This window comes from Nestor notabilis, unplaced genomic scaffold (genome assembly GCF_000696875.1).
Source record: "Nestor notabilis isolate BGI_N333 unplaced genomic scaffold, ASM69687v1 scaffold14847, whole genome shotgun sequence".
NCBI lineage: Eukaryota > Metazoa > Chordata > Aves > Psittaciformes > Psittacidae > Nestor > Nestor notabilis.
This window is the reverse complement of record NW_009937910.1, coordinates 1-25,521: the sequence shown is the minus strand read 5'-3', so window position 1 is coordinate 25,521 and position 25,521 is coordinate 1. Positions and strand designations below refer to the sequence as shown.

Below are 25,521 nucleotides of genomic sequence, written 5' to 3'. Positions count from 1 at the left end.
ACCATGCCAAGCTTGTAAAGTAAACAGCTCTACTGTGAGGCATCATTTCTTGCAGGGAGTAACGTTTACACATATCCTACTGCCCCTTGTACTCCTCAAAAATAAGCTTGTGTATTTCTAGAAACTGTTAGGAATCCTCAGTAGTAGACTGATCAAGTCTACATATTTATCTCAAAGAATTCTGAAAATGATCAGAGGTGGTTCTTGAAGATTTTTACCTTTTATCTTGCACCTGAGCAAAATAACATTTCCTTTAATAAAGGAAATACTGTGTTAAATCACAGTACTCTACCTAAAATATACTTTTCACTGTGATCTATTATCAAGCTTGATTTTAGCTCCATTTTCAAAAGTATAATTTTATTTTCGAGTGGTGCATGCAAAATGTGAAACTCTGTGTACACATTCATGTATATATAAACATATACGTATGTAATATGAAATGCCTTGGTCTTGGTTTTGATCATAGCAGAGACCATTAAAACATTTGTTTATCAAATGGACAATATATTTCATAGTAGAAATAATTTATTTCACTGACTTTAAACAGCAAACAGTCTTTTACCTGTGAATGAGATTCCTGGTGGGAGAGAACACTACGGCAGCCAAGTGAACATAATCACTTTTTATTATATTTTTTTTTCCTAACAGATCACAAATTTCCAGATGATAAGCTCCACACGGTTCAAGAGTACTGTGTAGTACTGTGCGGTACTGTGTAAGTACTGCACAGTAAGATTCTTCCATTAGAGCCAAAACTGCTTTAAATTTAAGAGAATCAGAGCAGAACAAAAAATATGTAGTTCTCAACTCAATACATAAACCTGAAAGAGTATAACTGTGATGGAAATCTGTGTTTATGCCAGCATAATCAGATATGACCTGTGGAACCATTTTTTAATTAAAACAGCAGTTACAGTACCTTGCATAAGGACTTGGACACAAGCTTGTTGCATCAGCTTTCTTTTTCATATCAATTAGGTGGTAATGTAAAGCAGTTTTACTGCTTTCAGTTAATTTTTCGAGCTGACTGAATAAAGCAAAAGAACTTTTGCTGTTCAGAAAAAGAACACTGATGTTGGAATATAAGGCCAGGGAATAAGATTCACATTTGTGAAATATTTTCAGAAGAGCATACAAGATATGAATCTCATTTTAACACATGGACAATATAGAAAAATATGTATGGCCAGATATTGTTAGATGTCTTTCAAAGTACTTTTAGGATTTCTCAGATTGCACAATGCATTAGTAAAATACGTGTAAGCTCAGTACTTACCCACAGAGGCATAATCATTTGGAAGCTCAGGATAAAGTTTGTTTGTATTCTTTTTAGCTGAAAGAGAAAAAGTAACGAGTTATATAATATACTAACATATCTTATTATACTTCATATACTGCTTTTGTAATACATGTTCAATAGTTATAAAATGATTGCAGTTATCTAAGGAGCAGTACAGAAGAAAGAAATAAGGACTTTGCCTTATATCCTTGTCTGGACAAATAAATCAAGTTGACAACAGGAGCTGCACATTAAAGCCTCACTTTCAATGACAGCACTTTGGCAGACAAACTCTTACAGAGCCCAAACTGCTTCCTCTGCTCTACTGTGAGACATCAACCTACTAAAAGATAATGACAACCTAAAAGAGAAACCAAGTTTTCTAGAAATCAAAATTTCTAGGAGTAGGACTAGCAGTTTCTACTAGGACTGTTCTTTTTACTAAGAAGCTTCATTGTACCATGAGGTAATAAACATGAATGGTCCCCTTTGAACACTTACGTACTTAAGTAACTATATAAACACTATATATAGCAAATCAAACAAAATATTTACCCTTTAGTGCTCATGGCACTATCCCAAAATGCTTTCACTGTTTGCCCAAGTTTCTATAGAGACAGCTACTACTATAATAACTGCATAACATTCATTAGCTTCAGTGTCTAACTTTATATAGAAAACTAATGATTATCAAAATGTTTTTAACCTGGTGGTGTTGGTCTAACAGTGGGTTTAGGTGGTTCAGGTCTCAGTGATGGTTGAGCAGGTGGGTCATTTACCTAAAATGTACAAATTTTAATAAAAAAGTTGTATCACACCTGGAAGTAGATTGTAACTTCAGATCCTAGAGGTATGACAAGTTACACTGGAAAAACCCCCATAAAAATCACTCTTTCTCCACTGAAACTGTATGAGCTGTATGAAACTGCACACTAATGAACTAGTGACACAGGTGACCATAATGTAATTCACCATGGTTTATTTTGGTTTACTTCCAAAGATGGAAGTAAATTACTGTCTATCAGTAACATTAACATCTACAAGAAAACATCTACAATCTTAGTATGACTTCGTAAATGTAATTGTTTAAATGCAAGACAAGAAAAATAGAAAAACAAAGAGTATCCACAGCAAACCTGGTATTAACTTTATTATTATTAAACCCGCATGTTATTTGTGGATTAACTTGATTAGGAATAGTTGAACAAATTTTTCTAACCATTACGTAAGATTTGATTACACACTATTATAAAAACAAGGATGTACTTTGTTATCCTGGAGGATACAAAGCAAAACCAGCAACATTCTTGGGCAAAAGAGCCTACCAGGGCAATACTTGAATGAATGTATTACTCGCATGCAGTATCTGCAATGTGTTACGCCTTTAGGCATCCAACAGTGAAGAATGGCACACGAACATCAACATTACCACCGACTAGGAACAGTTCAGGAACAGGGAAAGCCTATGTAAAAGAGAGGTGCACAAACCCTTCTTTGTTCCCTTACAGCTTTTCCTGGATTATTTTTTTGCTCTTCATTTTCATATACTTCAGTGAAGGATGCTAGAATTTCATAAAGATCTTCTGCTTGTGCAGGAAAAGGCACATCACCAAGCAAGATGGCACTAGCACGAATATCCTGCCCATAAAACCTGATACAGAAGAAAAGATGCCAAGTATTTGATCACCATTACATTTCAATGTCTAGATAAATTCGTCTTATGCAAATGTTCCCCCACTCCCTGTCCCTGAATTTCTCCTACTGATCATATATCAACCCTGTAAATTTGGAATAATAAGTAATTGCAGCAAACCTGAATGCTTACCTACCATCTTACTTCAAAATATTCTTTGTGAGTAATATTTTGTTCCTGGTCACACAGTACAGATCAGCCAGACCTTTTGAAAGCCAAGCACACAGTAAACTGAACAAACATCACACCACTTTTCCAAATCATTGTAATAGTTTTCACTGAAAAAAATTCCTTAATGGAATTTTATGAAGATAGCTAAAAGTTACCGACATGCTGTGATTAAAATCAGTGTTAACTCTTCTCTGATATTAGCAGAATCAAAGTTTTCATAAACACAGAACATACAAGTGCAAGACACTCAGAGGTTCTGTGGATTTTAAACTTAACAGGATGCAAAAGGAAGCACCATTTCATAAACTGAGCATTTTTCCAAATTCACTGATGCTGTAAAACAGGTTTTTTTTGTTTTTTACAAGTGGCCTAAAAGAATATTATTGTGCAGTAAACACCTCAATACCTATCTTCTATATGGTGCTGGGTTTTGATGGCAAGGTTTTGGTAAGGGGCACGGCTGCACGGGTGGCTACTGTGAGAAGCTGCTAGAAGCATAAATATATTATCTCTGAACATTCAGCATCATCTTGACACCCATTGCAAGATGTCTAAATTGAAGAAACCGTTGTCCCTCAGGAAACTCTAGACTCAGCATAGCATGTTCTCACAACAAAGTTTTTTCCAGATTGAATGTGTCCTAGTTAATTTTGTCACCATGCATTCACTGGATCTTCTAAATTTGAAGAGAACTTACTTGCGATTTGTTTCTTTCCTTTCAATTAAACAGGTTCCTTCCAGGGATACACCTGCAAACAGACCTCGAGATTTGCAGTATGTATAGACAGCTGCGGAACTTCTGAGGGCAACGTCCCCTTCTAAGTTTCTAGGAGGAAAAAAGTTTTGACTAACATTCTTCAATATGGCTTTGCAACAAGAGCAGCAATTGTCTTTTTATTTTAATCCTACAAAAAGTCAGCAAAAGTTTTACTTCCCTCTCTTCTTACAAACTCTATTGAACATATTCAAGTGGGTCAGACTTGAAATCCATTTTCAGTTCTTATTTTAGATGGGACCCAGTACAACGTAATTAAGTTGGTTCCTCTGAAGCACAGAACTATATTGTCTCATGTGAATGCCCCACATTAGACCTCCTCTTTCGTTCAGAAGTCTGAAATATTAACCCATTTTTTTAATCATGTTTTAAAATTATCTGATTATGTTTGTGGTGACTTGGAACCCTATTCAGTATGTCTAAATCCTCCTTGATTTTATGGTGCCCAAAACAGGATAAAATATTCCAAGTAAGACCTTTTCAGACCTCAAGAGAATTGGAAGATTACAATTTTTGTCCTACACAGGACCACATAATATTCTAGGTTTGAAGATACTTCAGGTAGTAAGCCAGTCCAACCTCCTGCCCAAAACAGATACATCAAATTGAGAACAGGATGCTCTGGGATTTGTGTAGCCAGTTGTAAAGACTTTCAAGGATACAGATTCCACAGACACTCTGAGCAACCTGTGCCAGTGCTCAGTTATACTCATGTTGAAATTATTTTTTTCTCATATCCAGTCAGAACATTCCTTGTGTCAATTTATGACTACCATCTCTCACTGCCTTGACATGCACCTCAGTAAAGAATTGGTCTCTGTCTTCTTGGTGATTCCCTTTTCGGGAAGACCTCCAGGTTAAATAAGCTGAGCTTCCCCATCTTCATTATACATGTACTCCATGTCCCTGCCCATCTCGGTAGCCACTCATTGCACACAATCAAGTTTATAAACATCCTGCACTGCAGGGCTGAAACTGGACAAAATATTCTAGGCTGTCTATGAAATGACAAGTAAACGGGAACAGTTGCTTCCCTTATCCACTGGTTAGAGCTCTATTGATGTACAGGATGCTGTTTTCTTTTCAGGATGCTTTCATGTTCAGCTTACTGCCTACCAGGATGCTGGCACCTTCCCAATAGTGCAGCTACCCAGCCTGGTAGGGGGTTCCTCTAACCAAGGGTGCAGAACTTTGCATTTGTCCTTGTTTAACTTCATGAAATTTCCTGTTGGATCTTTCCCCTATACTTTCCAGGTCCACCACTCAAAATGGTGGCCCTACCCTGAAGTGCACCCCCTGATTTAGTGTCATCCACAAACTTGAAGAGATTTTGCACCTGCTCCTCCAGGTAACTAATAAAATATAAAGCAGGAGCAGTCCCATAAGAGCCTTCTGAGGAATTCCACAGAAACTTGGCTTCTGATTACAACACCAATCATTTACCACTGTTCTTAAGCCTGTTTATCTGGTTTTCCACCTGTTTGCTAGTCTGCCCCACCCTGACACCTAGGCCACAATGGCCCAGCCTGGACAAAGAGATGTTGCAGAACAGCATACTGAATGCCTTTGAAAGGCAGATGACATTCACTGCTCACCCCTGATCTACAGATCTGTCTCATCTGTGGAACAGGAATCATCTTATCCTCTTATTTTGTCAAGAGAAGATGAGAAAAAGGTCAGTAAAATATTTCTCATTAAAAAAAGGCATAAGCAGGCACATGTCCCATGAGAATAGTCTGAGGCAAGCAGACTAGGTAAGCCTGGAGAAGAGACGACTGAGGGAGAACTTAACAGCAGTCTTCAAGTATCTGTGAAGAGGCAATCCAGAATATGAAGCCACCAGCAGTATATGGGGGAAGGATAAAAAGGTATGGACATAAATTGAAGCAACAAATGTTTTGACTGGATGTAAGGAAAAAATTTGCACCATGAGGACAGCTGAACAGTCGAGCAGGTTGCCCAGAGAGCCTAAGCAGTCTCCATCTTTGGAAGTTTCCAAGACCCAACTGGAATAAAGGCTTGACAAACTTGATCTGAAGTCAAAACAGACCCTGCTTTGAGCAGGAGGTTGGAGTAGAGATCTCATAAGGTCCCTCCCTTCCAAGTTAAATTATCCTGTGATTATATCATCTTAACCTTCAAAGTGAGCTGGCTTAACCAGCTTTAAGGTTTAAAAGTAATTATTTGGTGTATTTTTATTTACTGTCAGGCAGATTTGTGGTGACAGAAAGCACAGACCCATAGTTAACAAAATGATAGCTCAGTCAGGCACAATAACACCTGTGCTCTTTATTGAGCCTACTCAAGCAGTCTCCTGCAAATAGAGAATAAAACTTTGAACATTTTCCTTCTACCAATAAATGCCTTTATCAAGAAAAAATCCAAACCAAACCAAACCACCACAAACAAAAAAGGGCAACAAGTGACTTAAAAGGTGTAACGCTACAAGAACAGTATGATCCAGTCAACATACAGATTGCCTAGGTTGTTTTGTAACATATAAAAAAAGCCACGTTAATGTCTATATATAGATTTAAAAACTATCTTCTTTACTTAATTCTACCCCATATTTAAATCTACCCTATATAAGCAAAGTATTTCACTCACCTCCCCAGAGGTCCAATTGCCACAGTAAGATTTCCTCCAAGTGTAAGATTACCTCCTTTGGCAAAAGCTTCTACTGCTCTTTCATGATTCAGTATTATCACTAAATCTGAAACCTATAAAACATCAAATAAAAGTAGCATGCTTTTTAAGAAGAAAATTAGAACATCATGGGAGAAGTATCATCAATTTTGTAGAAAACCAGGTGGAAGCCACAAATGAAGACTAGCACCAGATTTTTTAAGGCATTAATTCAAGTAAGAATCACTCATTCTCTCAGAGAATTACTTCTTTACTTGTAAAGGATTCATTTGAAACAGCTTTCATAATAAAGTTGATTCTTTTTCTGCAAGGTATTTTGAAACTAAATATCAAATTTGACTGATTTTTTCCCAAGTGTTGATATGGTCAGTATGTGATAAGCAATAGCTGCAACAGAAACCCTATTTTAATTCAAAATTTCCCAATTAACAAATGTTTATTTTCTATAGCTTTTGCAAGCAGTTATGAAGGCATTTTCAGACGTGAAGGGAGATCAGATTAAGAAAATAATTTTGATCCTTCAATAATGGAATTAGTAATAGCAAGACAGATCTGAGTAAACAAAAATTACTGTTCAATGTATAAACAGCAGAAAGGATACAGGTTATCCCATTATTGACAAGACTTTACCTTCTTGAGAAAATTAGCTGTTTAATATATATAAATGCATATATAGATATGAATTTATATTTAATTTTTTAAGACTTGAATACATTAAGATGTAGCCAGTTTCTTCAAGAAACCTAACTAAATAACTGAAAAGCTAACAAAGTATTTTTGAAAGGTTCAAATGCAAAATGGAAAAAAACCCAAAAAACAAAGACCCGCTATTTTTAGAAAACTTTATTTGCCTGGAGTGTGACTCAAAATTACACCAAAGAACTTTTACTAGTATTTAAGTTTATGCCAATTACCATCAGTACTGTAAAACTGTAACTCTCTCTGATTACAGAGCCTTGGGTAACATGGTCTAGGGTGAGGCATCCTTGCCCCATGACAGGGGGGTTGGAACTACATGATCTTAAGGTCCTTTTCCAACCTTAACTATTCTGTGATTCTACAATTCTATGATTTAATAAATTTCAATAAAAGTCTCCTAGAACTCTTCTCAAACTGGGAAGCATTTTAAAGAAAGAAAAAGTCTTTCAAACACAAGCATGATCCTGTAAAGATCAATTTCTTACCTGAGAGCTCAGTAAACATATTACATGTATTAAAAAATATAGTAAAATAAAAATACTGCAGCAGTACCAGCCTGCTCAACAGAGTAGATTACACTTTTGTAGTTTATTATGTTGGATTACCTTTTCAACAGATACCTGGATTACCCGAGAACAGCTGTACTTGATCTTTCATCTGATGGACTTGACTGAAAGTCAGGTTCAGAAAAAACATTCAACTTACCCCAAATTCCGAACAGTGACAGCAGGGAATACAAGAGGAAATACCAAATTATTTGCAAAAAAAAGGCTGGCCCGGAAGTATCACACACTGTAAGACAGGCCTTTGTTATTAGCCCCCTGCTAACTTCCACCCCATCCCAAAGAAAAAATGGCTGACATGAGAAGTTTCTGAATCATCCAATGATGGAAAAAAAATGTCATTCATGATGCTGTTACCTCCTCTTACCCATTAAGAGGATGAATCTACAGCTAAAGCTAAATAGTGAGAAAACCTTCAAGGAAAGCATCTAGATGAATTTAAAAATTGGTCTTTAATTTGAGGTACCAGTTTACTTACAATGACTTCTGAAGTCTGTGATTTCCTTTTTGCTTAAAACTATCAATAAGCACCACTACAACTATGCCAACTATAATCTCTCCTACAGGAATAAAATTCAACCTATTTCTAAAAGGTTTAAGTTTATATATGACTAAAAGAATGCTGATATTAGCTTCTGGGTTCCTAAGCCACTTAAGTATTTCTGAATAGCATTTCTTCTCTAGAAGAAATAAGTAAGATTGTGCTATTATAATGCCAGTAAGGAAACAGTATTTTGTAAGCTGGCTAAAATTTCAAATGAAGGGCACAATATTGCTCAGAAAAAACACACCGTCTCAGAAGTAGCTTCTATATCAAAATTATTTGAGTAAGTATCAATAATAAATGGTTGCATCATCTAAAAATCAGATGATTAGAAGTTTCATAAATTAATCAAAACATGTGAAAAGTCTGTTTCATTGTCATAAAAGAAAACCAAAAAAAAAACCAACCCAAAATCCAACAATCCCTCCCAGCTTCCGTAACCCCCCCAAAAAACCCGAACCCTGCGGCTCAAATTCAGTGTTTTGTAATGCATTCAGAACCTGTAGTCATGAAAACTGAAGCAAAACCCTTACAAAAATCAATCATTTTGTATTCACAGCATCCTTTAAAACGTGCACAGCAATAATGCCTGAGATCACACAGCAAACAATGACGATTCAAGAAAATATTGATTCATTGCTCATTATGCGAGTGTTGGCTGACTGGCTGTCAGGAGCTGTTTAGCTGTAAGAGACACACTGGGAGCTGGCGTGGACCATCCCTGCCAGCTATGCATGGATTCTTCTGAAGAGCCGAACACCCATAGCAAGAGATCTTGCTGGCAGCACGTTGTTACTTTGATTTTCCTTGGGAATCGGCAGAAATAAAAGAGGGCAGAACTGGAGTCTAGGACAAGGAAGACAAGACAGGAAGCAGAGGCAAAGTGCTGTCAGGGCTCAGATCAAAAGGATTTCTCTGAACCTGTTGAGGGTCCCTTACTTGACCATTTCTTCTGGCTGTAAACTGGCTTGTATTCTGCAACATTCCTAGAGAGGAGGCACCATCAGTTTTGGTGTTCCCAAAGACAGTAATCACAAGTTTGAGTGGAAAATGCATGCAGAACAGTACCATTAGCTAGGCTCCGTTTTGCTTCACCTTCAATTCCTTTCACTGTTTCTTGCCAGATGGAGTCCTTGCACTCTTTAATAAAGCACTGGATACTGTATTAAGTATAGAATAGTTTCAATTAATTCCAATTGACTTATATGTGAATACTGACAGGAAGCTTTCCATATGGGAAAAATTCAGTCTTCTAGAAGTGAGAAATCAAGTAAATAGCTGTTATGTCACTTGTTTTCATTTATATCTCTTCAAGCAAGTAGACTGATAGGATCAAAATTCCTATTTTGTTTGTCATATATATGAATTCTGTAATAGCTTTTTAACATAGAAAAATAGATTCTACTATCTAATATTTAGATCTTTGTCAATGTATTTTTACTTCTTGCAAAAAAAGTTACCAACAAGTATTTCAGATGAAAAATTATACCTCAATTCCAATTTCAAATCCACCACCAAGGCCAGCAATTCCTATTGCAGAAGGAGCAGACCAGGCTGTCATGTAAAACAAGACAAATTTACAGAATTTTTACCATGTTACAAGGAATACTAATTTTATTATTATAGTTAAAAACTACAAACAAGTTCTCTATTTAAAACTATGTTCAAAACCACTATAATGGAATCACATAACTATACTGGTTTATCCCACATGAAGGAATTTAGGAAATACAAATCCTTGTCATTTAAACAAATCTTTATTACAAATTATTTATCATACAGTTGTCCATAATTGGATCTAAACAAATCTTTATTACAAAATTTTTAAGATACAGTTGTCCATAATTGGATATAATTCATTCTTCTAATTTTAAACTATATGCTTTTATATTTCAGCCTTTTCTATAAGGATACTGAAAGCTTTTACATCTGGTCAAAAATAGGTATAATATTTTGAAAATAGCTTTCAAATCAAATATTGTCGCCTACTGGCTTGACTCCTCACACAGCTCGTGTTCTATGCTATGAAAAAAAAAATACTGAAGATTTTTTTTATTATCATTATTCTCTTTTAATTCTCCCATGAAACATAAAAGGAAAACATCCACTTACTTCCATTAGGAAGACGAGCTAATACAATTCCACTTCCACCTCGAGCAGTCACCAAAAATCCAGCTTTGATAACAGACAAAACTGCAAGGCCTTTGGCCTTAGCTATTACATGAGCTGAAACAGTGAAACAATTTATTCAAGATTTTGTAAGAGAAGTTCTAAAAGAAGAGGAAAATAAAACTTTACATTTAACAATTTTGAACACAGAAGAGTCAAATAATCAAAGCAAAAGCTTAAAGAAAACTGCAAAAAGAGCTGAACTGATAATGATGTCATATGCTGGTTTTGGCTGGGATAGAGTTAATTTTCTTTATAGTAGCTAGTATGGAGCTATATTTTGGATTTGCTCTGAAACAGTGTTGATAATACAGGGATGTTTTAGCTATTGCTGGGCAATGCTTACACACAGTCAAGGCCTTTGCTACTCCTCACCCCACCCCACCAGCAAGTAGGCTGGGGGTATACAAGGAGTTGGGAGGGGACACAGCCAGGACAGCTGACCCCAACTGACTGAAGGGATATTCCAGACCATACGGAGTCATGCTCAGCAATAAATGCTGAGGGAGGAAGAAGGAAGGGAGGGACATTTGGAGTTATGGCATTTGTCTTCCCAAGTAACTGTTACCCGTGACAGAGCCCTGCTTTCCTGGAGACAGCTGAACACCTGCTTGACAAGGGGAAATAGTGAATGAATTCCTTGTTTTGCTTTGCTTGTGTGGGCAGCTTTTGCTTTACCTGTTAAACTGTCTTCATCTCAACCCATGAGTTTTCTCACTTTTACTCTTCCAATTTCCTCCTGCATCCCACTGGGAGGGAGTGAGCGAGTGGCTGGGTGGTGCTTAGCTGCCGGCTGGGGCTGAACCCACATCTCCACTCCACAGTCACCCACAAAACTTGTCACAGGTCTTGTTAGCCTGTGTGCTGACCCCTAAACTGTCACAATTGCTTCATCTATCCTGGCTAGCTTATATAGAACTAGTTGGCATATTGCCATGAACACTGTAAGTTCCCTTAGCAAGACAGTTGACATCCACGTCTTTACAGATTTTGGAGGAGTCTGAATTTAAACCACAATGACATACAGCAGCCCAATCAGCTTATATTGTTAGATATATTGTGGCAAATAAAGTGTCATCATCCTGCAAGTCTTGTTATAGACCTTCTGGAACATAACAGTTATTAAATCAAAGCCACAACCAGCAGCACCAGATGAAGAAGGACACCAGCAGAAACACAGAGTAACAACGGCAGAAATAAAAAGAATGGCAGAAAATAAGAATACCAAAGGAGAAAGATACCCTGATCTCTCCTTCAACTTATTTTCATCTAGCTAATTCTAATAAACACAGATATTCAAGAACTAGAGCTACTCTTCCAGGTTCTCCCTTAAAAACACATTCACAGGGTAAGCATGAGAGACAGTCTGTCCATCTTAGAGGGAAGCCTTCCTGTTCAGATACCCTGTGGTTGTAAACATGCAAAAGATTTTTCTCAGTAAGTAGTGTCTGCCTAGAATACAGAAAACTGAAACTGTTCACTTTCAAAATGTTTTCACAAGAGATACAGCACCCCAGATCTTCATTCCTCTCTAAGTTATGGTCAGTGAAAACAGAAGGAATTGGTAAAAAGAGCATGATTGCAACACAGGGGAGTGCTGGAGGCTTTAGCCGAATCAGAACATTTTCTTTACTCACGAGGTATGATTTTATCAGGTCCATTTCTGGAAGTTATTTCAGTAAATTCTCGCAAAATTTTAGCTGCCTTTTTAGCTTCTGACTTCAGGTTGGAAGGTATAGGGTTATTCACTATAAAACATGAAAAAAAAAATGTATCTATGGTCAGTTCAGTGTAGCTCATATAAAAATAAAAGTGTAATTTGTATGGGAAAAGTGTTTCTTTACAAATAAAGGGTAAATCAAACAAATGGGAAACAGCAAATACAAGAAATGATCTGCACGAGACCTACGTTTTGTCTCTGGTGGTTGTAACAGGAGACATCACTTAGGAAGAACACACAAGCCCCGTTCTTTTCTGGTATCTGTTCCCCTTGTACTTCCTCAGAGTCCACACTGGTAACAGCAAGGATGTAGGAGATACATCCTCAGTTGTTCCTGTCACTATTTATGGGCTTGTTGCATATGAATTTGTCTAATAACTTTCAAACCTGCTGATACTCTTTGCCTCCAGAACTCCTGCAGCAGCAGTTCACTACCTTGTACTTGTATACTTAAATACTTGATTTAAAATAATCTACTAGTTTCAGTGAATGCCTGCTAGTTCAAATCTCATGAATTCTGGCAAACAACTACCTTATTCAACTCATCCACTATCTTCATGCTTTTACAGAAAGCTACAGCTTCCTCTGCTTCTTCAGCCCTGCTTTCATAGTCTCTCCTCATTGTAGTTGCTCCACCACTCTGACCAGTCTAACTGCTCTTCTCTGTACCACCACCAACTCTGCTGTCATTCAAACTGGCAACTGTTGACCAGTGACCACCAAAAAAAGTTAACATCTCTTCAGGGAACTTCTCTTACAGAGCTAAACTTGCAGTATGTGCAGAAAGTGAACAAAATTCTGTTTCAGACCAAGACATCGCTTTCAGAAATCTACTTGCTCTTGAAGGGCTTATCAATATTTTCTCTCCAGTGTGACCCAACATAAGCACCTCTGTAGATTTCAGTTCAGGAAAAAGCAGGGATTTGGGATAGATTGTTTGCTTTATAAAGCTGTAGACTACTTTAGCAAACACAAAAAATCTTTAAATTTACCTCCAAAATCCACGAGATTATACAGAAGAGTGTTGAATCCATTTAGACCTACCAGAGCAGCTGTCACTAATCAAGTAGTGAACAGAATCAATTATTGTAAGATATTAATACTCTGCTATAGTATAAATACCACTTTAGTTATGAACGGTCACATTTCACCTGTAGATTGCCAGAAGAGGCCTTAGTACAGATAAAAAGATACAAGTTAGTCTTGATTCTTCTATCTACTAAAACCCATCCAACCTACCACTTAAATTATTCTTGTTGCCCTGTCTGGACATATCAACACCCACAACTTTGAAGTTTATCAGCAAGAAATTGTCTCAGTAATACATTAATACATTGTCAGACCAAAGGTGCATCTAGCCTCGTGTCTTGTGCCTGAAAGCAGCTATGGACAGTATTTCCATTAAATTCTGCTGTTCTTAAACTCACAAAAGCACAGAAAAGACTATGCATAGAGAAATTTTCAGTCAAAAGTGGCCTAGTTTTTTTTAATTGGTGTTCCCTGAACATTAACTCAGCTCTCCACTCTAGGCAACACTCCCACCCAAAACCACAAAGGTGAGGACTAAATACATTTTCAGATTAAATCAATGAAGCTTGGAGAGCAGCAATTCAGCTCAGACTAAGTGAAATACCTAGTGGCAAGTCAGCCAAGTTTCTGGCCAGGTTCCATTGCCTAGAATAGGAATTACACCTCTATTTTTTAAAATTAACTACATTCCTCAGTATGTTCTCCAAGCAAGAAGGAAGATTGCCAGAACAAGAAAGGTTTTGACAGCTGAATCTCTGAACTAGCTTCCCTTGTGAAAGCTTGCAGCAACACATTTGGCTTTGGTGAAAATGCAGCAGGTATAACATTGGAGAGTGTGAAGTGACAGTAGACATCACAAGGCTGTGCAGAAATATCAGCCTCTGGGAATGGAAAGAAATAGATGCATAGCATGCCACAGACTCTAAACTGCATTGCAGTAGCAGAAGACATGCTAATTCTACCTCCTAATAATCCCTTCTGTTTCCAGGAAGTTAAGATGATAGTCTGATCTCCATGTGTGAAAGGATAGGGGAAGGCAAAGCATTAAACTCTGAAGCTTCTGAGGACCTTCAGAAAAACCTATTGGCATACGCAATTTTCTCCAACTGTTACGGCACTAGAATCATACATCAGCTTGCAGGAGTTTTGAGCATGTGTTTCCTCTTTGGTTGGAAGCCTTCACCAGGCTGGACTCTGGCTACACAGACACAGGAAGGAGAGAGGCCAGCATAGCCCAAACAAAACATGAACAATTGCTTTTGGTAGATTAACAAACTGGGCTGGAGAAAATGTCTCCATTACTTTTACTGTTTGTACTTGACAGTGGATTTTCAAGGTCAGAGGGAAAACATCACCAACATGCCATAAAAGAAAAATAAGATTTTTGCTTTTGTATGGAGATACACCAAGGCAGTCACAAAAAGCATACTACAACACCATTCTTGTCAAGAACATACAAAAGCTACACTTTTAATATATTATAACTCATAATATTTTAACACACAGTGTATGTCCTCTTGCATAGTCAGGTGCACGCTTTTGTATGTAGGTTTTCACTTAAGATATTTTAGAGGTATAGAGGTCTTGAATACACATTTCATGGTACTTAATTATTTTTACAGTTCAGTAAGATTAAAGTGGAAGATAGGCTTCATTTTTGCTATTGTAAAAAGGACAGCTACATGCCTGACGATGCATGATTCCTAGCAAAGTTATCGTGATGATGAAAATAAGACATGTGTACACCAGAGATAAAGAAAAAAAAAAAAACATGGCTAAGACAAAAAACATTGTGGAGCAAAAAAAAAAAGCACTATCCAGCTTCTAGTTTACAGAGAAACTTCTGTGCTCCTCTCACTCTTCTTCCTTATCTTCAGATTCATTCCTTCCTCCCCTTTGCTTCTCTTTGCCCAATCTTAGAATTTAGAGAAGCATCTCCAATTCATTTTTCTTACTACTAAGAAAGGAAGAAAAAGCTCATATTTCAAATGGATTAGAAGAGAAAACCCTTAGCTAAGTCTATTAAGAAAGCATGAGATGTTTTCAGGCCTAAAAGTCTGCAAGAGATGAGTAAAAAAAAAAAAAAAAATAGAAAAAAACATTTCACAGTCTTCATATGCATTTTCAGATTTAGAATTGCTTCAGAAAGAGTTGATGGTTACCAGAAAACAGTGGGTGCATGTTTCTGTACGTGCAGGACTTACTATTTAATTGAAGACCATTCAAAGTTGAACTTCATGAGCCATCAAAAGTAATATTGTTACCATCTCACTGTCCCTTCAATTCTCAATACAGAAGTGGTTTCAAAGCCAAGTTTTGACACCTTGGGCAGGAGGGAGGATGTCACAATAACGCTTCTCAGCGTTTACTTCCAAAGTTTCACAGGATACCTAGGATGACTCCATGATTTTCCTACCCGGCTTATTTTTATCCTGATGTTGCTATCTAGGAAAAATTTTTTTACTATGAGGATGGTTTTTACAAACAGGTCGCCCAGCAAGGTGGTAGATGCCCCATCCCTGGAAACATTCAAGATCAGGTTGGACGGGGCTCTGAGCAACCGGACCTAGTTGAAGATGTCCCTGCTCATTGCAGGCAAGTTGGACTAGATGACCTTTAAAGGTCCCTTCCAACCCAAACTATTCTATGATTTTTCTGCACTATGATTCCAAACATTGTACTCCCAAATGAAAATATTGCACACAGAAATAGCATTACTCAAACAAATTGAAAATTATTTATTTTCACTCCCATACCTTTTTTGTGTCACATGATGTGGGGTTCCTTTATTACCAGGAAACAGGGGAGGTAGAGAGAGATGCCTCATCTACCTGTGTACTACAACAGCATGAGAATAGCGTAACTTTCCATCCTCACAATAGCAGAAACTTCGCTTTCTCCCTGTATTATTTGTTTCCTATATCAATATTGCTTCTGCATCTCCTGGGTATCCACAGCAATTCACACTTCCATTGTCCCTTGCTTCTTCCTTTCCTGCCACAGACTGAAGCAATGCAGGATTTTTTTTCTGGACTAAGAAACAGCAGGCAGATTTGACAACAACGTTCAGCCAGTTACTTTGCATGGAGCCAGACTTGTGTACTTTTAGAAGTGATCTAAGAAATAGGTGATCTTTGTAAAGCACAGAGGTGGGGGAGAGGGAAGGAAAAAAGGAAGAGGCTGAATGCCTGCCAACTGAAGAGCTCAAAGCTACACCCTGTAGAGAAGGATTACAAGAAAGATGACTTACGCCCCAAAGTTAATTTAGACAAGAGAAGGTATGAAAATTAAAGTAACTTTAACTGGTAAGCAAGCATGGCACAGAAAGGTTTTAACAACAATTGACAACAATCAGTAAGCCAACTGATTAAACACTTTAATTGCTGAAAACCAATAGTTACTGTAAGTGGCTACCATATGATTCTTTCCATAGTGGCTCATTTTGAGTGCCCTTATTTATTTCCATAATTTTACATGGATACTAAGGAACTGACAGGATGCCTACAGGGGTCTTGAGGAACTGATGAGTTGTCTAAAATACCCTACAAACAACAAGCCAACACCCTGACCTTAATTATATACAACATTATGTTTGATAAAGCCTGGCTGGACTCCCATTTTTGCTACAAATGCTAAAGCCATAGCAAAAGAAATCTGGTATTTTTATCACTGAGGAAAAGGGAGGTTTGGCTCTCCCTCTTGGGCTATGCCAAACTCAGGATATTGTTGACAAAATTAAAACATTCATTAGGGACACAGACAACAATTAACACTTAAAAGGCAAAGTTTAATGGTTAGCTATAATGCATGGGTGAAGCCTCAATTGTATTATTAAATTTTAGATCAGTTTCATAAAACCTTGTTCAAAGAATATTATGCTTCTTAAGTAAAAAGTGGAAAAATTGCACAAATATTTCAAAGACATCAAAACTACTTATTTAATTAAAAAAAAAAAAAAAAGGAAAAAAAAAAGAGTGTGTGGTGGTTTGCACTGTGAAATGGTGGTGTATGTCCCAAAATACAACAGAAATAAAATTACTAAAGATTATAGTGAATGTTAGGAACAGAATGTCGTTTCTACTTATTTTAATCACTGTATAAACAGACAACATCACAAGTGGGATTTCTGTGATATGAAAAATGGATTAAACTTCTGTTCACCTATCAAATTGTCCTCCTCCCCTCAAGCTTACCTTAGGACTTGAGCCGTGAAAATCTTTTCTTAAAAACTGATTTAATATTGGAAGTCTATTCAACAGATGTTACAGAAATGTCTGCTTTTTAATAAAAATACTGTATGAAATAGACATAAGCATTAGTTCCATGTTTAGTTTACCCTTCAGTAACATGAGGAATAATCCTGTAGCACTGTCTTCACTATTAGCTTTTAAGTATGCATATGTAATTGTCTGTTTTGTATTCAAGTAATGCTCAGGAAAGAGGTAACCAGGAGCAATAAGACAATAATATCTATCAGGAGGATGGATTTGGAATACCATGACCAGTGAATGTTCAGCTGGGAGCAAGCTTCATTTGCACTCCTGCTTGCTGTTGAAAGGAGAAGAGATTGAGCATATGTGAGTCAGCAACATAAACCCCATGGGGGAATATCACACCAAAACTGATTAACTGCTTAATTTGTAAACTGACGAGGCAAGTGCGTCAGCCTCTAATTTACATTCTGACTAACAGTAATAATGTGTTGGCTGAACATTTGGTGAAATTATCTGAGCAAGGTGTAATAAAGAATAAATAAAGTCTTTTTACTTAAAAGCTGTAACTTATTCTGATATAATCAAAATTCTGCTGAATATGAACAGATGAAATAAAGCATAGTGGTGTTATGAGAACCTGAACATCAAAATTACAGTTTCAAAGATTGATGGTAAAGTGGAGACAAAGCCTCACATGCAGATTTCATACTTATGTATGTATGAGCTTTAAAGTTATTTGGTGGATCATGGCTTTGGTTTTTTTTTTTTGCTACAAAATAAGGTGGTATTTGCTGCTGTTTTCTCTGGGAGTCTCAGACAGTAACTCAGTCTTCACTTTCACTTCACTAAAAAGTTTTTAAAAGCACAAGAATATATTAAAGCATAGCTGATTGGCTAATACCCATGGTTACAGCAGCAACATCAATGCTGAAAAGCTTGTATGAATAGAGACCATTCAAATCTATGATTAAGAACATTCATAAACATGAGAACTAGCATAGTCAAGAAAGGTTACAGAACATCTAAAAGGAAAGAAGAACCTGAAAAGCCAGATAGTGCAGTGATGGAAAAGAGCCTAAACAAGAAATTTCAATTCAGCACCACAATTAAAGAGATTAATGTAATTTTGGTTTCACAAATGTGTAACATTGTGGTAGCCAGCTCCAGCCTTGGGATTCACCTGGTACTTGGAATTCCTATAACAGTGTGCAAGATGTGCATCGTAAGCATTTTGCCTAACCCAAGAAAACTGAAGTGATACAAAGCAGTGGATGACAAGCAGCAGACTATGTTAAACATGTCTCCATGAGTCTCCCTCCATTTACTGCTTCCAACCCTTGAAGCCAGTGGCAGAAAGCAAAGAAGCAAAGTCAATGAAATGGCAAGAAAAGAGTCTGTGGAGTCCAGGGAAACAGTGGCAGAACTTGAAAAGGAACATGTGGGAAAAGGATGGAATAAAATAAAAACAATAACCACTCCCTTTAGTTGAAACCCAGCAGACTTCTGTTGTCAGAGCCTGAGCTCCTTTCTCCTGGTTTTGGAGCCAACAGCAACAACCAGACAGTTCCTCCTCGAGAGCTCAAGGAGCGTGAAAGAGGAAAGCCTAGGACACACACTTTGATCATCCTGCTGGAAAACGCTAATTGTATGGCTAAAAGAAGTCTAGGAAAGCAGTAGCAGAGAATGAGAAAGTAACAATTACTGGCACAGAGGTTCACGCCAATTGCCTATGTTGTACAATTCTGCCACAGGCACCGGCAGAACAGCAAGTGAGGCAGAAGACAACAGAAAATGCACCAGTGTAAGGCAATGGAAGCAAAGTTGAAAAGGAGAAAACAGGGTCTCTCCATATAAGGAAGCCTTACGCTAATGGCATGTATTTCTACCTGTCGTGGTTTAAGCCCAGCCGGCAACTTGGAACCACGCAGCCGCTCGCTCACTCCCCGCCTTTTCCTTCCTCCCCCCGCTCCCGGAGGGATGGGGAGGAGAATCGAAGGAATGTAACTCCCATGGGTTGAGATAACAGCTCTCCAGTAACTAAGGTATAATACAAACCACTACTGCTACCAATAATAATGATAAGAGGAATAACAAGGGGAGAGGACACAACCGCTCACCACCCGCCGACCGATACCCAGCCCGACCCGAGCAGCGATCTGGGCCTTCCGGGTAACTCCCCCCAGTTTATATACTGGGCATGACGTGCTGTGGTATGGAATACCCCTTTGGCCAGTTTGGGTCGGGTGTCCTGCCTCTGCTTCCTCCTGGCTTCCCCTCCTCTCTGGCAAAGCATGAGACTGAGAAAGTCCTTGGTCAGAGTAAACATTACTTAGCAACAACTAAAAACATCGGTGTTATCAGCATTGTTCCCAGACTGAAAGTCAAAAACACAGCACTGCCCCAGCTACTAAGAAGGAGAAAAAATGACTGCTGTAGCTGAACCCAGGACACTACCAAGCCCTTCTCATCACTTAGATGCCTGATATATTACCAGCTTTCATGCAGTACTTTCCTCTTGGACTACTCACTCCACAGGCTTGGAGTGAGTAGTCAGTGCTGTGTCAGAGACAGGAAGAGTTATGGCAGGGTACAAGTACTACAGCAGGAACTATATGGCCTCGCAGAGTGGCAGCTGAGCTGCACTTGCTTCACAAGCCTAGAAGTCTTGGCACTGTGAATTACTGTAACTACTTTTTCCCCCTTCCCCACACCCTGGATAACAAGAAGTTTACTGGATGGTATGACATTAAGCTGGTGCTGGTAGGGAGGTGGCAGGGGAGGGAGCACAGATCTGGAAGTTCTGAAGAACCTGCAGCCTTCAGCATACAGAAAACAAGGAGCTGGAAGCATTTTAAGGTTTAACTAAGACAGATAGAAATATAAGAAATCAGATTTTATTCCCAAATGCTGCATTGGAAGGAAGTGAAGTGGTACTTAAACTTGATAAATAACACCTGCCCACCCCAATCCATGTTAAATCTAGCCTGTTTTAACTTGGTGTACCTGCAATAACCTGCTAAAGTTAGTTGTCGATGACAGCCTGCGCACAGGAAAAACCTCATGAGCAAAATAAAGTTACAACTAAATTAAGGCTTCAAGAACTCAAATATTAAAAAGGAATGTCACACAACAGAAGATGCCACTTCTCTAAAAGGAAAATAGACCAACAATTATATTTCTTAAAGCCAGCATGTCACAGATCTATTTCTATCACTACATAAAGGTATTTACAGCATTTTGAAGGTTTATATTTTTATTGAATTGGAAGAGGACTATAAAAAGAAATCATTCTTGAATTTGTGAAGCTTACATTTCCAAAGTTAAGTGTGTATATACTTATATACTTACAGTAATTTGCAGGGGTGGGGGGGAAATGACAAATGCCATTTTAAAGATTACTACTTTTGAAAACCTATATGGAATCTTGCATTGCATCTGTATGTTTAATCCATGACAGCTAAGAAGTCAGAAAATTACAAGAAACCTACCCATTTATATTTGGATTTTGGTATGCAAATACACAGTATGAAGTCAAACCAAAACCTACAGAATCGCAAGTCTTTATTCAAAATGGAACTACTTCCAACACAGAAGCCTTTCCACTGATAGAAATGAAGCAATGGAGATAACAAGCAGATTTCGTCCTCTGTTCTCATCTCTGTAAGCCTGCGGGTTTGTTTGATTTTTTGTTTGGGTTAAGGTTTTGTTGTTGGTGCTTTTCTTTGTAGGTTTTTTTTTTTAATTGTTTTTGGGTTTTTTTGTTTTGTTTGGGGTTTTTTGTTGGTTTGGTGCTTATATATTACTTTGAGTTATGGAAATCATAATACCTCTGAAGATAATTTAAAGAAACCAGTATTACTGGAAGCTTCTAACTGTAGTAACTCTGAACCTGGAGGTGGAAAGTGCCTCACCCCCAACCTGCACTTGTACTACTTTTACTATTAGATGGTATTCTGAGGCAAGTTGCTCTTTGATGCCTTTAGAAGCACCTAACTCTGGTTTAGTGCTTTCTGCTAAGAATTTTTTAACAGAGAAAACTTCTTCCTTATCAAGTCTTTAGGCTGTTGTCCTCTCAGCACAGGGGTTTTGTAAACTCAAACTTACAGACATACAAACTGAGATGTTAGCCAATAACATATCTGAAAGCAAAGAAAAATGTTTTGAAATACAGTAATTACATGACATAACACATCAAAAAACAAGTTTAGCCTCTGCACAGGCTATCTGAATAAATTAAATTGTATGAAATGTGCTAGAAGTATTTATGCTCGTTGGCCATATTAGTGTGAACATTGTTGTGTATAGTGTCCAAAAGCATACAAGACTTTTGGTCAGCTGCTGGTGTAGACAAGCTGCCTTTTTGTATTTTGCTACCAATTATGTATGCACTTCTACACCATGGAAGCTCAGTATTTTTCATGTGGAATACCCATTTTTTAATGCTAAAGAAACCTTACAGCATGCAAAAATTCCCATGCCCACAGTTTCATTGTGTGCCTATTTTTAATTACTTTTCTCAATAAAGAGGAAAGGACTTAACTCATCCAAACACAAAGTTTATCACTTGGTAATTTAATGGGGTATTGGTCCTGAATCACAGAATGTTTGGGGCTGGAAGGGACCTTAAAGATCATGTAGTTGTAACCCCCCTACCACGACAGGCAGGGACACCTTCCACTAGAGGAGGTTGCTCCAAGCCCCATCCAACCTGGCCTTGAACACTGCCAGGGATGGGGCAGCCACAGCTTCTCTGGGCAACCTGTGCCAGTGCCTCACCAGAAACAATTTTTTGCTAGTATCTAATCTAAATCTACCGATTTTGGAGCTAAAAAAACAACCCCAAATCAAAAACCTGTAACACACATAGCCACCCACATCATCAAAAGCGCTTGATGAGTTGGGTTCCTAGCTGCTACTTAAGTCATCTTGGACGAAATTCTAGACATGCTGAATTTCCTCTGATATCCTAGAAGAATGAACTTTCTTAGGAGAGCTGAAATACATGAGGGTAAAATGATACTGGCATAGCTGAACAACGCACTTTAAAGAAAAATGCATTCCCTTTGTATATGCAAGACGTCACAACTAGGTAATGCCTCTCCTAATTTCTAAGGCACTGTGGCATATGAAGACAGTTGCTAACTGTAGGAGGCACAGCTGAATCAGAGAATTTTCTCCAAAAAGCACATCAGACATCTGTTCAACTGCATGGGAGGCAGAGCAGTGGAACACCTGTAGCTAAAAGTCTTCAAAAATCCTTGTAATTTAGCAATTACAAGAATGCTAAAATCCTGAGTCCAACTGAGTTGTAGCCTTTGCATTATGAGAGAGGATAAACACAAAGGGCATGAAGAAGAAATCACTCAAGTTTGTACAAAGATAGTCAGAAAACAGCATTTTCAAGAATACAGAGCCAGTGGTATGCTCTACAATAAGCACCAAAGGCAGAGTTACCCCAAGGGTTGTCTGAGACTAACAAGGAACTCTTCCAACAGTTTGTACTACGAGAATTGCAAGCTTTTGTTCAAAACATCCCATCACGTCTATCCACCCTGAAACCCAGGCCCTGGGAAACTGTCTACGTGAAACCCTTCTTGCAAGTCTTTCATACACAGTTGTAATATGTTGGATGTGTAAACAGTTGGTACCAAAGGGGTTGGGTGCTGCCCACCAAGCAAGATATGTAGCATTGCCAAAGTTAAGTCAGAGCTACAAGTTCAGTTCTGCCTGTCTCTCCTCATGTCAATACAAGAGTTGGCATGATATACGAAATTTAGATATGGGAGCAAAGGGGAAACACCAAAAGGAATTCCAGCTTTGGCTTGCTAACTCTTTTAGTCATGAAGAATACACTTCAGGGCAATCCGAGCCTGTAAACAAGTACATTAACATTTGCACAGGAAAGCTCTAAAACAAAGCCATGATTTTCAGGGGGGAAAAAAAAAGAATCCTAAAACCCATCTTGTTTATATCCTCAGCAGGGATCAAAGCATAGAGAGAACAAAAATGTAACAAACTACAACCCCAATGTGTACTACATGATAGTCCCATGTGTTACAATAATAACCTACATGAAAAAAATTAGCTACATTAACAAAATACAGACTCTGGTTTACTGCATAAAACATTCAACACTTCTATCAGTAAAACTGTCACTATCATCCTGACCTTCTCATGTCCCCACTTCATAGATGTCCCAGTTCCCTATGTGCATGCATCAAATCTAAGACATTACCAGTTCCCACAGTGAATTAATTTCTACAGTTAATCACACAAGAAATTCTTCTAACTAAAAGGAATAAACATTAAAGAAATGTAAGCACATCTTGATATTTATTATTCAGGAGTTTGAAGAGCCCTCGTTCTATCTAAGCTCTTCGATTGTCTTGTTCACAATAGCATTCCTCTCCCACTAAGTCATACTGCCTGTTCCTCACAGTAGCCTTGAATTACAGGCTTCTTTATAACAATGTAATTGATGTTTAAAAAAACCCAACCAAAATACAGAGAGCTTATAACATCAGAAATATGAATTCTTAGTGGCGAGAAACCATGATACAAGACAAAGAACAACAGTGAATTCTGTTACAAGTCATTTCAAAGGTATGAATTAGACATTAACTGACAAACATACAGACTGTGACGTTCTTCCCCTGCTGAGGGCTGAGAATGCAGGAGAACGCTTAAGATAATGATCCTCCCCATGACTGGAAATGTGAAATACTTAATCTCAAAGTTAGAGCTAGGCATATACTTACACATTACATACACACACAGATACTGGGGTTTAGAAGACCTCCAGAATGGTCTTTCAAAGCATCCGCTTCTATATCCAGCTTCAATCTCCCCTGACCCACAAATGCATAGAAAGTTGTTGGTGGTGAATCTGCTTCCCCTATCGACACCTCAAGGCACTCCACCTGATAGAAAGCAGGAGTAAAGGCACTCTACACTGCTCAGGTTTTAACATATAATATTGCAGAGCTATGTGTGAGAATTACACAACCTGCTCATCTCACCCTTCCCTCCTTTGCTGAGCCCACATCTAACAACTGAGCAGTGCCATGGCCCCCTTCAGGGTCCACCACCTTGCACTCCTCACACCAGCAAGCAGGCCTGTGAGACAGCGGAGTGCTGCAGTGCAAAGGGAGGGGAATGATGGATAGAGAGTCAATGTCTCTGATTACCAGTAATTTTCACTGCAAAGTAAAATAAACAAATATTTAAAAAATGCAGTTGTACAACTGCATTTACAAATGAACAACAAAAAAAAGTGACATATGCAGGTCAGCATTTGAAGTTGCATAAAAGGAAATGTGCTATTTGTTCCACTCAACTGAAAATAGGTTATATAAGCTTTTCAGGTTATAAGGGTTACTTAATCATTGCTTTCATGTGTAAGTCACAGATTTGGCACAAAATTCAGAACCCGGTATTTTTGTTTAACCTCCAAAGAGCTTCATTTTGACTGAAAACCAAAGTAAACAAGCCATAAAAGCAGCAGAGGAATCCAGTCCCGGCCACACCTTGCCACTGCAGAGCCAGCGAGGCAGAACACAGCCAGGTACATAGATAACCCTACAGGTGAAGCCATGTACAAAAAAACCCCAACACTCAAGCTCTTCTGGAAAACAAAGCGCTTGCGTGTGCTTAAGTTCACCAGCAGCCTGGTGAGGCCAACACCATATTTGACACCTCTGAAATTTCTTCTTGGAGGATGCACTACATGCCACAACATTGGGCGAGAATGGGAAAACCACATGTTGCTCGCAGTAGAAGACCACGTTTGCTTGACCTGTGGCAAGAGCCTGACGCCCAAGCGGCCCGCCAAGGGCTGACTGGCCCTTTAGCCTCTTGCCAGTCCTTCTGCGTGTCCTCCGCAGCTACAGGGCAGGCGAGCGGCTTCCCCCCAGTACACCACGCCCGGCCCCGGGGCCCGCTAGACAGACGACCAGCCCACCCGGCTGCCCGGGAGGAGAGCGAAAGAACCGCAGGCAGGACGGAGCGAGCCGCCGG

At 38.4% G+C, this 25,521-nt stretch overlaps 1 protein-coding gene across 1 annotated transcript; it reads right to left on the bottom strand.

The window, feature by feature from the left end:
- Positions 1-922: 922 nt before the first annotated feature.
- SH3YL1 (SH3 and SYLF domain containing 1) lies at positions 923-25,243 on the bottom strand (the record flags this gene model as incomplete). Its single annotated transcript, XM_010019069.1, has 12 exons — positions 25,032-25,243; positions 24,525-24,639; positions 24,275-24,425; positions 12,180-12,290; positions 10,486-10,599; positions 9,863-9,927; positions 6,529-6,641; positions 3,844-3,972; positions 2,789-2,933; positions 1,989-2,061; positions 1,276-1,336; positions 923-1,030 (listed from the first exon to the last, which is right to left on the bottom strand). Coding segments are annotated over exons 1-12 (1,397 nt in total), but the record flags the coding sequence as incomplete, so codon positions are not given.
- Between the last annotated feature and the right edge of the window lie 278 nt (positions 25,244-25,521).